The sequence below is a fragment of the Temnothorax nylanderi genome, unplaced genomic scaffold (assembly GCF_030848795.1).
Source record: "Temnothorax nylanderi isolate EJ_2023f unplaced genomic scaffold, tnyl_v1.0 TNYL_tig0199_pilon, whole genome shotgun sequence".
Lineage (NCBI taxonomy): Eukaryota > Metazoa > Arthropoda > Insecta > Hymenoptera > Formicidae > Temnothorax > Temnothorax nylanderi.
Window position 1 is genome coordinate 258,060 of NW_027249261.1, and position 16,336 is coordinate 274,395.

A 16,336-nucleotide genomic window follows, 5' to 3' on the forward strand; every position below is an offset into this window, starting at 1 on the left:
GATACAAAATATGAAGTGAACATACGGACGGATAAAATAAATATGCGAGACGGAATATTTTAGCGGATTTCCCGTAAGGAGCGTTAAAAATGTTGCGCCGTTCTTCATGTTTACTTTTGTACTTTTTCACGTTCCCTAGATGGAAAAAATTGTGCATCCAAGCTGAACGCGAACATCTTGAACATTAAAATATCTGTGGTATTTTGCATAAAATAAATTACTACAATTCAGAGATTTAAAAAATATAAATATACTTGTAAATAATATATAAAAATATAAAAATATTTTGAATAAATAAGTTATTTTTAAAAAATCCTTTAAACAAAAAATTCTGTAACAGAAAAATAGTACAAATTTGTTGATATACATGATATTTTTAAGTCAAAAATACGAAGATTTCTAAACTGTCATATGAAATTGTTAGGCACCCTATGTATCAACTTCATTACCAGTGCATTATAACTTGATAGCAGTTCGTAATTCATACCGTTGCGCGACCACATTATTTTTCCGAATAGACGAATTCCGAATTATCGATCTCAAGTTACACTAATAATAATTCATGATCTGTAGCAATGACGATGCGATTCACCACCTGCCTCTGTATATATCATTAGGATTGGCATATCAATCTGCGTGATTCTATATTGCGTGTTACTAGTATTTAATTTTGCATGCACATATTTAATTGGATCATAATTTACCTCTAAAATGTAATAATCCGTCAATAGCACATTTTCAGTAATACCCTCTTACTTATCGTAGCTCTTTTCAGAAAGAGAGATGCCGCCTTGGTCTTAAGTTGTTAAGAGGCCACAAAAACTTCTTTTACTCTGTTACAAAAAATGTACGAACGGATAAATCATTAGTGAAGTACTTTAGAATTTTCAAAGAATTTTAATTAAAATTATTAAATATTATGTAAAGAGAATTTCGCGCGCGATTATGCGGCAGATTAATTTTTGTGGGATTTATGATGATTTTAATTAAAAGCAATTGCACACACAACAAAAAGTGTGTAGTAATAGTTGTGGCTACTTTTAATTAAAACTTGACAGGTATATATAAAGGAGAGTTACATTCACTGGATAAAATATCATGCGAGTTCTCTTACATTATTATGGAAAACAGTTCTGAGGAAAAAACATTTTAAAATTTACTGGATAAAATATCATGTGAGTTCTCTTACATTATTATGGAAAACAGTTCTGAGGAAAAACATTTTTATGGTCGTTTTTACTACTTTAGAAAACTAAAATCGAACATAAAGTTAAAAGCAAATAGTATACAAATATTAGTAAATTTAGTATTTTAGTTTCATTAAGTGTAACTAATTGATACATTATTTTATTACTTATAAACGTTTATTACGTATAAAAGTTTATTTATATTAAATTCTTAACATTTTAATAATGTGAACTGTTTCATTATCTTTTATTCGCACACGAATAAATTCACATAATGCGTCAGTTCATCTTAAGATAAAATAAAATTATAACACATGGTACGTTAAGAAATTAAAATTACACAAAATGAAGATAGAATCAAACGTCGAAAAATTAATTAACAATTGTGGGATTTTAGCTACTAGTTTATGAAGGTAAAAGTTATAGGATATAAGGGTTGCTTGCATTCCTTACGTCATCGGAGCGACTTGTGTACTCGCCCGCGTACTCGTTGCAAACTGGAAACTTCATTCGCAACTTCAAAGGAGAAAATTGTTTCGTTTTACTTGAACGCAATCCGCGTACTGGTGCGGTAGCACTCGGTAGCGCGAGACTTTTTCGTTTATGTTGAGGCACTTTGACTTGCTTCTCGAAAGTTTGTTCGCGCTATTCCGCACCCATTTTGCGTCCTAATTCGCCCGCGCGGTCCGATAATGTGCACGGAGAGTAAATTTGCAGGGCAAATGTATCTTGCTGATTAACGCTTTTGCGATAAGACAACCGCGTACCGATAGTATGAGCGTTATTATTTAGCGAGAAACAATACGGGGAATAGCTCTCTGGACTTGTGCTAAATGTATCATAAAGCATTTTTATTTCGCTTGGTTTTATTACAAAATCGTTTCGGTTAATATAATTGTAATTCGATTATATCAATATTCCTTTTATTGATTATATCAATATCTCTTTTATTCGATTCTATTAACATTCCTTATATCTTTTTTTAACAGATACGTGATGGTATACATATATATACCTATATCTTTTTCTAATTTATAGGTAATGACAAACAAAAAGTATTTCTTGAAATAAACTTCCGGAATGCAATTGGATAACAAAATATTTAAACCCATGCGGATTTTTTTCTCAAAATTTTAATTCGATGCTTAATATTTTTTTAAATATTGAATTCAATATAAAGTATTAAAAAGATATAAATGATAGATATTTCCGAGAAAAAGATTTACTTCAAATTTGTCGAGAAATTCAGCATAAAATTAAAGTCAAAGGTCTTAAGTTTTAATTCAGCATTAAATTAAAGTCGAAGAATTTTTTATCATCTATTTCTCTTGAAAAATAATGTGTGTATGCGCTATAAGGATATATAGGGCCGATTTCACCATCTCCGATTAACTTGATCCTCCGATTAAACTCACTCTTCGTCTCTTTCCATTTCTACCAATGTAGATTAACTTTAATCGCGGTTTAACTTGCTTTTTTTCTTTTTCTAGTTCTTAAAATTTAAAAAAGATAAAAGGTAAGTTCAACCAAGATCAAAGTTAATCTGCATTAGAATAGTAGAAACGGATATAAAGGGGACAGTTAGAAAGAGATGAAGATGAAGAGTGAGTTTAATCGGAGGATCAAGTTAATGGGAGACTGTGAAATCGGCTCTAAAAGGCCGGTATTCATAGTCGGTTCTTATTTTAAAACCGTCTTAAGTAATGTCTTAAGATGCCAATACGGCTCTGTGATTGGTTCATAACATCTTAAGATCGTACTTAAGATGGTCTTAAATATAAAGATTCGACTATGAATACCGGTCTAAGAGGGACAGTTAGAAAGAGATAAAGAGTGAGTTTAATCGGAGGATCAAGTTAATCAGAGACTGTGAAAATCGGCCCATAGACTCCGTTTATAAACATGTAATATTTCATTATATATTATTTTACTATTATATTATTAGTTATTTTAGTTAATATTTCAGCTGGATATATTTGTAAACCATTCTCAATTTTAATTGATTATTAATAATAATAACATTTATAATCAAAATGTAAACGCGATAATAATAATGGAGGATAATATTTTTTTAAATCTAATTAATATTAATATCGAGGTAATGCTTTGAAATTCCACCCAATCGCTACATTGGCAACACATTCTAAAATAAAACTATTTTAATAATATCATATAAAATTTTATTCGTCTTTTGACAACGAAAAGTGCATTTCTTTCGTTTACACGTAAGTTGTAGACGCTTTGATAGTATTTTTTTGTTTCTCGCGAAAGAGAAATCGACTGCTTAGAAATAAACAAAATCTTACGTCCGGTTTCATGCGCAGACTTCACTGAGCTAATCAACTTGCGTGTCGCTCGCTACGGAAGCTTAGTTTTTTTTAGGTCAACGGAGGCTTGTGTGCGTGGTCAGGTCGCGTTTATCACCGGCTGCGACTCAATTCGTCTTCTTTAGACCGAAACTCGAGGAGAATTATTAAAATCGCATGTACGTGTACACGGGGCATGTGCAATCGCGTTGAGAATAATCAGGCAACGATGCAAAGTAATTTTGAGTAAACACTTCGGGCGAGAAAACGAATTGATATAGCGCTTCATTATTTTGCTGGTCGGCCCAGCAGGGCATTCCATGAAACGCCCAAGCTTGCTTGATTAATCATCGTAGCGTATAGCGTGCCACGCAAATATGACGAATGAGAATAGCGAAAGCACAACGAACGCTGATGTGTACATCATCATGTCATTCGAGTTATACTTGGCGATCATACACATATTGCCATTTCCAGCTTATAACACTCTACACGAGAACGATATAGAGACAAAACTCGCACCTACCATTTTCTGAGGTACGGTTGAAAATGGCTCTTACACATGCAGACATTTCGGATGAATTTTATTGGCTTTCTTGTTTCACGAGTTTGAAATATGGTTGATTTTGTGCTGAGCGAAAGTTAATACAGCAAACTACAGTAAATGCAAGACTATAAATTATTCAAAAAGACTGCGAGGTACGCGACACGAGTTTTGCTTCTGTAATTATATAATATGCATACGCGCATGCACCTTTGTGCTGTTCAGTAACGCAATCCGCGTGATAGAATTCACGGTTGCAACACGATCGAGGCAGCACGTTGCTATCGCTTTAATATTCGAAGCTGCCGGACGTTGCAACGTCCCCATGGCCCGTCGTTCGGATTATTTGTCTTCCCTCCATTTTCGTGCTGGCGCACCATTGTGCACCGTAACTATGTTAACGTTGTCCACGACACACGAGCGAAGCGCCCATTAGCTAACACCGCCGCGATCTTGGCATTATATCGTCGTTTTCATTGTCTCCGTTCGGTCGGTCGTTTCAGTCCGCGTAAGGGCACCGCCATTAGAATGATAGTACATAAATTCACCGCTCATTATGCTGTTGTGCGCCCCTTAGTCCGCACATTGCTCACGTGCGCAATTAGGCTACTTAACTATGAACGGCATTAGCGAGATTTCCCGCACGCTCGACATAGCAAGAGGTATGCACCGCAACCATTCACGGTTATGTATGATCTTTTGTGTCGCGAAAATAACAACAGATCGCTAAAACAGTCAATGCAATGGTGAGATGTATTATTTTATGGGTATTAGCGATATTTTCTCGGTTTACTTCTGTATTACAATTATTATAAACTGAACAATCATTTAACAAAGTATCGCTGCTTGAATATCGCTTATTTGTTACATTATTTAGTGATATTTTTTTTTTATAATAAAGCCGCTTGCATTTTTTTATATTAAAAAGATTTCTAATTGTTATACTTTTTATTGGAAAAAAAAACGGTGAATCACATTGCTCGAACATGTGCATAAAGTCGGACGGATTAGACGCTCATTTGTTGAAATCTTGGAGAATTAGTCCAGGATTAAATTTCACACTGTCGTCGTTAATACAACAAAATCCGTAAAGTCTTTAAGGAGAGGACACATTGTTGAAACTCTCCTCGCCGTACTTTCTAGGGAAACGTACCCGTGGTATTGCCAGGAAATTTTAATGAAACTCCCCCACGGTACTTTTACTAGGCCGGAGGCTTCAGCGGCGCGCGTACAATAACGGCCTTCAGAAAGTTTTTGAGGGCGAGAAGCAATGCTCCTAAGAAATTTTTCATCGCTGCGGCTCCACGACGACGAAGTTCGGTAAATAAAAACGAAGAGTAGGGCCGGCGTTTGGTCGCATCGACGATATAAGCGCTGTCGCGACGGTACGCTTGGTGAATAAGAAGTTTCTTATATCTCGAAGCATGGAATTGCTCTCCAATTACTTTTTAAACATTTATACATTTATGTATTTCTGTATAGGTACAGTTGACCGCGATATGTTTCAATTGTCGAAATGCAGCACAAAAACTAGAGACGAAGACGTGAAATTATTAATTCTCAGTCTAATTTCGCCACATCTTTGAAGTCTTAATGAGCGAATGGCTAGATATCATGACACAGTTAAGTTTTATTTAAAATTAAAGCTGCCACGTAGGACAAAGTTAATTATATTTCAGGTCTTGTAATTAACTAATCAAATATGGATATTTTGGATGTGTCACAAAATGTATAGGGATTAATCTGCGTGTTGGCATCGTCTAATTTGTCATAATTTTGCAAATTAATTTTCATACATTTTTTACATAACTCATATTTCTTTTTTCACAAAAGCCAAATTGCGACAGTGCAATGTAAGGACGAGAATACTAAAATGTATATAGGAATATCTTTGAATATTAAAGAGAAGATTAAAAAAGAAAAGCTGTAGCTCGAATATATTCCACAAAAATAAGACGTAATTTTATTTGAAAATTATACATCTCCTTTAGTTTTACGATTGTCTTGACTTCTGTAATATTTTTGAATTGCAAAAGATCTCCGAATTGTGATTTTATCAGCATGATATGTACGATTGCAATGACTGATATTTGCTCGATCGAACTTTCCGTCTCGGGGCAATATTATCGCGATATCGTTTTCCAGCACTTAGCACTTTACAGTCGAAGCCATAAATTGCATGTCGTAACGTTTACACATGGTAGCGACACTTTAACTCGCCCACGCCACAAAAGTAGTTTTATAGCCAAGTGCGCTATATTAATAATAGACATTGCCATTATTAATAGCGTACTTGGCTATAAAATCGCTTCTGCGTGGCGAGAAAAACTACCTGCCTGTTCTGCTCCGTCCACATTTCGTGACGAATTACCACCGTGAGAATTGCAGAAATGAGGACGTGAAATTCCTTTTTGATTTGCCACTGCAAATATTGCGACCTTTACAAGCGATCGATAGCTACGTATGGTGAAATATCTATTTTAGGTACTGCTCTTCCCTGGCAGTATCGCGTTACGTGTTTACACAGTTGAGTAACAAGCCCGTGTCTGCGAGAGCGACATGGAGACAAATTATCCGAGAAAAAAAAACGGCGCCAAAGATCAACTTATATGTCGCATGAGAAAAGGAGCCTAAATTTAAAAAATAAATATATGTAGGTAGTATACATTTTATACACATTATTAATTCTTACACTGCAAAATCCAAGTGTGTTATTTTTACACGCATAAACGTCTAAAAGTAACATATTTTGACTGAAGCTCTTTTTACATGTTTCTTACCTTACGTCATTTAACACGTTTAATCGTATTAAAAAAGTTAATACATTCAATCGTTAAATGGCGTGATTTAAAACGGCAAGAAATGTATAAAAAGAGCTTCGGCTAAAATAACACCCTTGGATTTGCAGTGTAGACTTCATTTCTTTTCGTGGTATTAATTTACCTAATTTTAAGTCTTCTTCTATTTTCTCTGATGATAATCTAATGATAATGAACAGAATGATCTACAAATAAGTGACAAAAATAGTTAAAACAATAGATGAAAGATAAAAGCCGACAACCTCAGAATACCCTAGACGTCCCGTATCCTCATTTATTCATCTATAGATCTATACCTTCCAATTCGGACAAGTCTATTCATCTAAAATATCTAAATGAGACAAGTTGAGTCACGTCGAATCGTCGTCCTTACATTCGCCATTGTACCGAAAGCGGTGAGCGTCCGATACACTTAATCTACTCGCATTGGCGGTACAACGTTTCGTTAAAAGGGACAGTCATGTCCGCGGATAATGCGGAAACGTCGTCGCGGGCACAATGGGCCACGGCCACTGTAGAATAGTGTAGAACAAACGAGGGAAAGACAAAAGAGGCCGCGCACGGACGCACACGGATCGTTTTCTCCTCGTACAAGCGCGCAAAACTGTGTCGTGCGCCGCGGCACGTTTCGCGTGGACGACAATGCGACTATGCGACGCGTGTGATGCGGATGTCAATGCGAACCGCCAATGCAACCGCCGATGCAACCACCGATGCAACGCGGCGCGGCCGGACGTTCCGGTGTTAATTCTTTGTGTTCGCCGGCGCTAAAGGCACCAGATCGGTCGCGCGATAATGTCAGTTGCGCTATAAATATTCTTCACGTGCGCGTTCGTCACGTACAGGATCAATTCGGTTGCAGATGTATTCCGTTGTACGCAAGGCGCAGTAGCCGTCGCGGCTTTTGCGAGTTCCGGCGCGATCCTCGTGATTGAAATTCATGCACGATTGTACGTGTAGTCCTAAAGTTTGCAGCAGTCGCGACGGTCGTGAATAATTATAATAATAATATTATGGAAAGCTCTTAGCTTCCCATAAAATAAATTGATCATAAAATAAATGGGAGCGTTTACTTTCAGTGCTTTTATCAGATTTCCATAATGATAGTCATAAAATAAATTGAAACGTCTTTTATTGTGAAGAGATGTAACGATGTTACGTAGGGACGCAATATTTTCACCGTACTTTAAAGTAATAAAAATGTTTTTTAATAAAAATCTTTGTTGCCGTCACCTCGTGCATTAGAACGATTTGTGAAACTCGAATGAAAATTTACTTGAGGATTGAAGCACGGTGAATCACTTCCTCTTTACTTCCTCTTTATCATTCCCCTTCATAATAGAGCAGTTAATAGAATAATTATTGTAATGAATGACTTCCTAATGATAACGGTTAAATTATCACATCCGAGCACCGCGAGGTTATTGCATTCGTGACCTTACAGTTCCACTTTTTTAAGTACTGTCGTTGAAACTCGCTCTTAATGATGTCTCTAACAATAAGAGGAATACAACTGTGGGGTCAAATATGTTAATTCTTTAGTAGCAATCTCGTTTAATTGCCGAGTTCGCGAATAGCAAACGTAATAAGAAACTAAGAAGTGAGTTTATTAGCAATTATAATCTCCCTGCCATTCCGAGCCCCAGCGCTAGCTTCTTCGTTATCTGTTGCTGTTAAGGAACAATATCACGAAATAGCGTACAATAAAAATGTTCAACTCTTTAGTAACAATTGCATTTTAAATAATGACCAGATACGGATTATAAAAATCGATGACGCAATTTTTTTTTTCAGGCAAATTTTCTCAATTTATTTACCGAAGTTCCGAGAGATCAAATTCTTAAAACACAAATGCAAAAAAAGAGAAAAGGTACATCAGCAACTATAATATCTCCTTCGCATCTGGAGCACGATCGATAAATTCCTTCTGGCGAGATTCGTCGCGGGTTTCTCTATGTCGTTAAAACTTGCAGCGAAAGAACCTTCCTACGATTAATATACAGTGAATGTCTGTGTCTACCATCTCTTAGCAACAGTTTAAAGCGTTCGCCAAGATGAAGAGAGAGAGAGAAAGACGGGCATGTAATTTCTTCTCGAACGAGAACTTTGGAGTTTGCGAATGCGGCGCATTAACTCGAGTAGCGGTTTGCCGTGGAATAATCGACGACTCTCCCGAAACTCGAGCACGTATAAACACGCCGTGGCGGCCCCCCGTTAATCTTCATCCGCGCGCTTAATCTCGTAAATAGCCGCCAGCGGACCAGGTCGCGACTTCGTCGACGTTCAGTCGGCGCCACCGCCACCGCGAAGCGCGTTAATTACGTTTACGTGTTTCACATTTTCGTATTACGTTCGCGAACCACGCGGAGAGCGGAGACGCTCGCTCTTTTGTTACCTAACGCGCGATGCGTCATCATATATGATATATCAGCCGGTACCGGCCATTAAATCAGCCGACCACGAGCAATCGTCGATTCCCCAAGCCAGTCACGATCGCGGCCGTTTCCTCCTCGTCGAAACGATCCCTCGGCCCACCCTTTCCATCTCCGTTCTGACGTGGAACGAGTGAGTTTCTCATAATTCCATCCGCGTATCGACTGAAGCTCATTACGACATTACTCGCGCGTCAACGTCGGCATAATGATTAATTCTTTCTCCTACTATCGTGGTATACATGTATGTGTTACCTGTAAGTATCACACGAAGGGGATCAAGGTTGCTGAACATTCTGTTACGATACTTATATAACTTTAGGATTAATCGAGATCCTCAAGCTTTTTTTAAATTTAATTAACTATTTACTATAGAATTTTAGTATTGAAGTGTTATTGCATTAATTTTTCTTCGATATTTGCATTTTACGTATTCGACAGTGATAAAATTAACAATTAATCTGTATGCATATTGCGTCTTTAAAGATCTTAGCAACGAAAGAGTTGAACATCTTGCACTTTGTGATGAAAATCATGTGGGAGACTTATAATATTTTACGAATTAATATAATATTAAAATATTACATTTTTTAATTATTCGGAGTTCCTTTTTAGTCAACTTTAGTTTATAATTAATTTTGTAGCTAAAATTACTTGCTATTTATATCATTTTAGTCAGGTTTAATTATAAATCCCTTTATCGGAGATGGATCGAGGTTACACTCGTAACCCTACATTGAACCCGTCGCTATAAGTGGCCTATATATTTTCCTTCCTTTGACCCTAAGTAAAGCTGATGAAACCAAAACTTAAAATTATATCACGATTATAACATTAGAGGAAATAATGGAATTAATAAATTTTTTTTAGAAAAAGTTTTTTTAAATTTATTTTAATATAATTTTCATAGGATACACTATTCAAGAAATGGAAAATATTTTTATGATAATTGGAAATAAAAATTGGAATAGATACATAAACCTAATTTATGAGATAGATCTTAAGGAAAGAGAATATCAAAACATATTTTATTACATACAATAGAAATGATACTAGTCTAATTAATCAGAGATTAAATACATATTCTACAAATAGCAACAGCTGTCGAATAAACTGAAAAAGAATCATCAAGCGATTATTGTGATATAAATTACTGCTTATATAAAATAGATTAATATAAATTTTTTATAATAAAATGTTTTTAGTCACTCTCGTAATTAAATACGAATGCTTATTTCTGATAAATTCCCCCAAGAATTGTTGAAAGCATCTTGCTCGTTTGTCTTTCCTAAATAGTGCATGTATGCCTATATGTCATTCGTCATCGTCATCCTGATCACGCATTCGGTTTCGATATCCTGCCATTTATGGCGATGTTACCGACAATTTCGAATTTCGGTCGAGAGTGCAACGATGAGCGTGCGTTGCGTGCATTATGTGCATGCAATATACGGCACACCGCGATATACGACATCTCGAAAATTACGAACACAGTCTCTTACCACGTAACAACAGGCAAGAACTTCCGTGTAGCCGTTATCGAGATCGCTTTATATCGCAAGTTGCCGGACCAAGGTATCAATTATATGCATTTTCGCGAAATCTTGCAAGAAATCTGTTAGTCTGCAGGAACATTATGTTCGTTATCCCATATTATAGACAAAAATGGAGTTTTAATACTTGGTTTCTTTTTTTTCTGAGAAAATTAGAAACTTATTTCGCAATAAACCTTTCTATTTTTATCTTCTGGAAAACATTGATCCATTAAATCTGTTTCTTTTTGGGGGGAAAAAAATTAGACCATTAAAATTTCATTTTATTCAAGAATGAAACGCGGGTAATGAAAGTAATGAAAATAACATTTATTAAAAAATAAAATATTTTCCATTTAATCCTGTAATCAAAAACGTGGAATTTATTATATGTGTTGATCACGAAAAATATTTTAGTATTTTCATAACTTATTATTACTATAACTTCACATTATTGTAAAATTCTTAAATTCATTAATTCAACTATTGAATATTTTAATATTAATAATTTACCTGTTAATATTGCAATAAACTATTATTTTCTAATTATTTTTTGTACATATAAGAGTGTGTATCGGACAACTTTTATACAGAATTATAAATAAAAAAATTACAAAATAAAATTGATAATATTTAAGATTAAAATACTCTTATTTCCAAATGCTTATACTTATTAAAATACTCTTTGCAAAAGTATTAACTTCGGGATAACAATTTTTACAATACATCTTCATTATTGAGATTATTTAATGAATAATGCTTTTACTAAATTTTATAGTGTGCCGTAACGTTAAGACCACTAAGAAATTACAATAATATTGTCCATAAGCATATTGTACTTAGTAGTTAGTAGCACTTAAATTAAACGAAACTTTGTAAAGTTTTGCAAAGATCGATAACATTGACTGTTACGAAGATGAAGTATGCAATCGCCCTGATAAAATATAGAATGGGGTAAAATAAAGTTACAGGAGTAGAAGACATCCAACTACATACATATCTTATTTTATAACCGGCTTTATAACTTGTTCAATGCTGCTAACATAATTCACCAATATTTCATATGCGCGGCGCGCGAGAAGGCTAGCTCAGACTTGTCGCGCAGAAGGTTTTATCGTTCGTGAAAAGCGTGGTAGTGGTGGGCGAAATCGTTAATCTAGACATATAACCCGAGATTGAAAATACACATTAAGATGAAAGCTGCGAGACTTTATTTCTTCAAATACGGAGCAAAATAATATGAGATAATTTCTACTTCTGGAAATTAAATTAATTGTCTAAATTGATTATTCCGTTCATCTGCGCCTAGAAATTAAATTGATCGTCTAAATATAAATTGGTAATCCTGTTTATTGCGATGAAAAGTGTTTTTAATAGCTGCTATCGAAAATTTTACATTTGCTCTCACGAAATGTTTTATTGATTGTTGCAGATATCAAAATGGGTTGTTTCGGGAGCAAAGACAAGTTGAGCAAAGAAGATATGGACTTCCTTAAGTCGCATACGCGATACGACGAAGCGACCATAAAGGAATGGTACAAAGGTTTTAAAGTGAGTATCGAGAACTGCTGAATATCATGCTAGTTGTGGGTGCTGAGTTATGGGTCGAGAATTAAATTGAACACTTTGTTAAATACGCAATTGTGATGATTTCGTATATTTCATAGCGACCTCAATTTTTCTCCGTACATTCTCACTGTAATCGCGTCCTATGATGTATTATGGCGGTGATGATAAAAGACACTTGAAAGTGCTTTGTTGAGTGATGAAAAATTATTCGCACAAACTCTATATCTCCAGCGTTTTCCAAAGAATTGTTTTCATTTCTATCTTTTGCTAAGAGCTTTACTTTCATTTACGTGATCTATTGAATATAGAATTCTTAGGCCATTTTAGTACTTCCATTGTTTATCTGTGCGTAATAACAATAACGAGTACGATGATACGTGATGAGAAAGGACATGAGTTTGGTCATAAATAAAAAATAAATAACGTTTATTTACAATTATAGTTTCTCTCTAAATTTTCTTTGATGCAGAATAATAGATATATCTTAACAGTTTTTACACGACGAATAAATTATATAATATTCGTTGTATTATTAAATTACTCTGCGCGATTGTTAATTCTTTTTTATTAATCTATGCTTTTTAAATAACTTTTTATCACATCTCATTACTTGATTTTATGATAGATTTGTTTTTTTTTTTACATTTACATTAGCATATATGTTATGATAAAATATTGAAGAAAAAAATTACATTTATATTGAGATTTATTATAGACATTTCGTGACAAATATAAATGGGTTCCCAACTGTAATGCCACATTGAAAATGAAAGCGTATGGAGAAAGAGGGAAAGATATATATAAACTAGCAAATTGATTCATTTTCTGAATGTTCTGAAAATATGAATAAGAATATTTTATGATTTCCTGTTGCATTAAAAGAGAGTGTTAATTACCATTAATGGCTTGTGCTTGTTCAGCGTAATCACAATAAATAGAAATTTACTATTTATATTTATGAACATTTATGTGAATAAAATTGATGCAAATTCGTTAATAAATGCAACATACACATCTGTGATACGTCAGTTGGAATAAATATGCAGCCACCCGTATTCGCAATTACGCCACATTAAATATGCTGCGCGATATTTCACAAGCATGCGCGGCCATGTAACTCTCGCAAAAGCTCTTATTTCTCGTAAGGAAACAGTGAGTGGTTATACGAAATCATAAAGGGTTTACGGTTATGAAATTTCGTAAACGAAAATTTCTAGTTAAATTACAACATGTTCATTCATAGTTTATTCTTGAAAATCTAAAACTTAATTTAGGTGCAATAACATGTTTTAGAAATATTTTTAACAATTTAATAAAGTTTTATAAATATAAATTTGAATATAAATCATACGAAGGTTCACGTTTAAATTTTATAAATAAGAATTTGTAGTTCAATTACAACATATACCTATATCAACAAAAAAATCTTTTCATTTATAGCTTATTTGAATTGAATACGTTTTATATAAATGAAAGGTATTCGAGATAATATTATGACATTATTTGTCTAATTACATTGCGAAAAGCTTTGTCACATCTTATTAATAATTTAAAACTGATATGTGGTATGATTAATAATTTAATATTACATCATTATGACATATTACGATATATTATTTACCTATTGAAAAATAGTCGTGTGAGATGATACCGAGGCTAATTAATTCAGTGTATGATATTTTATTTATTCATTACATAGCAATTATTAATTTATTCGTTACATATTCGACGTCTATGAATAAACCACGTTGACACGATGAGTTTTATAATACGTGTTTTAAATATTTAAATAAATTGAAATTGTCATGCTTTTCGTACATGACAAACTTGACATTTAGTCCATTAACATTTAGATAATTGTTAGATCTAATTAGAGCGTTATTATCTTAGAACACATTATCTCATTCATACATTTATACATGGCATTCGCGAATAATACGTATATACAATATATAATATGGCATGTCATGTAGTATAAATATTTATTCAACATCGATACAGTTCAAGCATTGCTTGAGGCTGCCTTTATAATATTGTATACATATAATTTCATACAATTACATTATCATTACAACACTATCGTGTCAACATTCGTTATTTCATTATATACATCAATCATCGATGCATATGAAATGCATTTAACGAATATGCAGAATGCTACAAAATGATATCTTGCAAGAGTCACTCAGGTCTGAAATTAAGAATAGATTAATTTTCAAGTATTAACACATAGCGTCAAGTTTATAGATATAGACACGATAGACAGTACCGTATCGTCAACAAGATTTTCAAGCGAGTATTCTTGCGAGATAAATCAATTTAGATTACGAAGGTGAGGGGAACTGACTCGCACGAACTGTGACGTGAGTTGCATCGGGAGTGGGACGTGACGTTTTCGCGGAAGCAGCTAATCCCGCGGAAAAGTTACTTTCTCGAATAGTTTAAACGCGGATCCGTCGTCGACCGGACTAATTAAACTGGAGTTGAGTCGTTAGAGTGGACGTTCCGCAATTCGGTCGCATTGCACAGCGGCTCGTTGCCCGCGCACATCCCTCGTGTGATTCGCAATGTGTCCCATCACACGCGACTTCGTCAAGTCTGTGGATTGAAATAAATGAAGACTGATCACCACATATCGACCTTGGTGAGAAGAAGGAGATTGAAAAATATCCCAATGCGGAAGCGACGCCGCTTGATCGCGCGTTCGCTCGTTTTGTAAAAAGGCTGGAACGAACGGTGCTAAATCAAGGCTAATCTGATACGAAGGGAGCGATGACACTGAAATGATGCGATTTTTTTCTCAGGGGTTCATATCTTGCGCTCAACCGGCAAGACGAAGATACTTATCTCGCGATCGATAGAATTCGCCGCGGGGATGAAAGTCTTATTTTAGTCAAATCGGTTGATTTAAACGCAATATAATTTTATCATAGTATTTTTATTCAGACCGATTTAATGTATATCTCTATATTTAATAAAAATCTCCATATTTAATAAATTTTATACTTAAGTGTATGAAAAACATATTAACGCAAACACTCTTACTTGGTATGCACATATAAGAGCTATTTTCGTTGAAGTAAATTTATCCATCTGGTTATTATGCAAAATAGCATTTTAAGCAACTTATTTTCTATGTTAATATAACATGTTTAATTTTTTTGTTTTTAATTGAACAAATGTTAATATGTCTGTATAAAATAGCATTGATAAATTAAATAAGAGAGAAATAAAATTGAAGAGTAAAGCATAAATGTGTAAAGAACAAATAATTGCGATAATTAACTCAGTGCGATCTAAACTTTTCACTCGTGTAGGTACTATATTGTAGCTATAATTATATATGTATAATTATATTTTAGGAATGAAAAAGATGGAGCGAGAAATATGATAAAAAAACAAAGGAAATTTTTTACTGAGCTATACTATCGTACATTTACAAGTATATTAATAATAATCGAAGGGAGATTTATTAAATAGGAATAAAATAAGATTGTCCAAAAATTATAAATTAGATAGAGATATGTCACACGTGTAACATAGGAAAATTCTACAATTTAGAGAATTCACTATTTTGTGTTCTTTCGAATGTTACAGCAAGACTGTCCTAACGGCAGGTTAACGCCGGCGAAATTTGTCGACATGTATAAAATGTTCTTCCCGTCCGGCAACGCGGAAGAATTCTGCGACCACGTGTTCCGCACATTCGACATGGACAAGAACGGCTACATCGATTTTAAGGTGAGTACCGCAGGTTTTTTTTTTTTTTTTTTTTTTTTGAAAAGACGAATTGGCGCAGACGGCTGTAATGAGGCGTGTAATGACTACCGTGCCCCCCGGTGAATCTTGAGTCTTGAATGAATCAAAGAGGATACGCGCACTCGTCACACGTCGATCATTCCGCGCGATTAAACACGATCGTACGCGACAAAATCCGCGCGTCTGAT

General features: G+C 34.5%; 2 protein-coding genes across 13 annotated transcripts in view; both read left to right on the forward strand.

Annotated features, from left to right (window-relative positions):
- The window catches only part of Nca (neurocalcin homolog), a 162,323-nt gene that overhangs the window by 101,085 nt on the left and 44,902 nt on the right, over nt 1–16,336 (forward strand). The window lies entirely within an intron of this gene.
- LOC139778867 (neuronal calcium sensor 2) overlaps nt 1–16,336 on the forward strand; it is a 150,600-nt gene that overhangs the window by 100,403 nt on the left and 33,861 nt on the right. For all 10 annotated transcript variants that reach the window (XM_071716993.1, XM_071716995.1, XM_071716996.1 and 7 more), the window contains 2 exons: nt 12,253–12,371; nt 15,987–16,130. In XM_071716993.1, coding sequence (XP_071573094.1) covers nt 12,261–12,371; nt 15,987–16,130 — 255 coding nt within the window. In that variant the 5' untranslated portion in view covers nt 12,253–12,260. The remainder of the gene's footprint in view (nt 1–12,252; nt 12,372–15,986; nt 16,131–16,336) is intronic.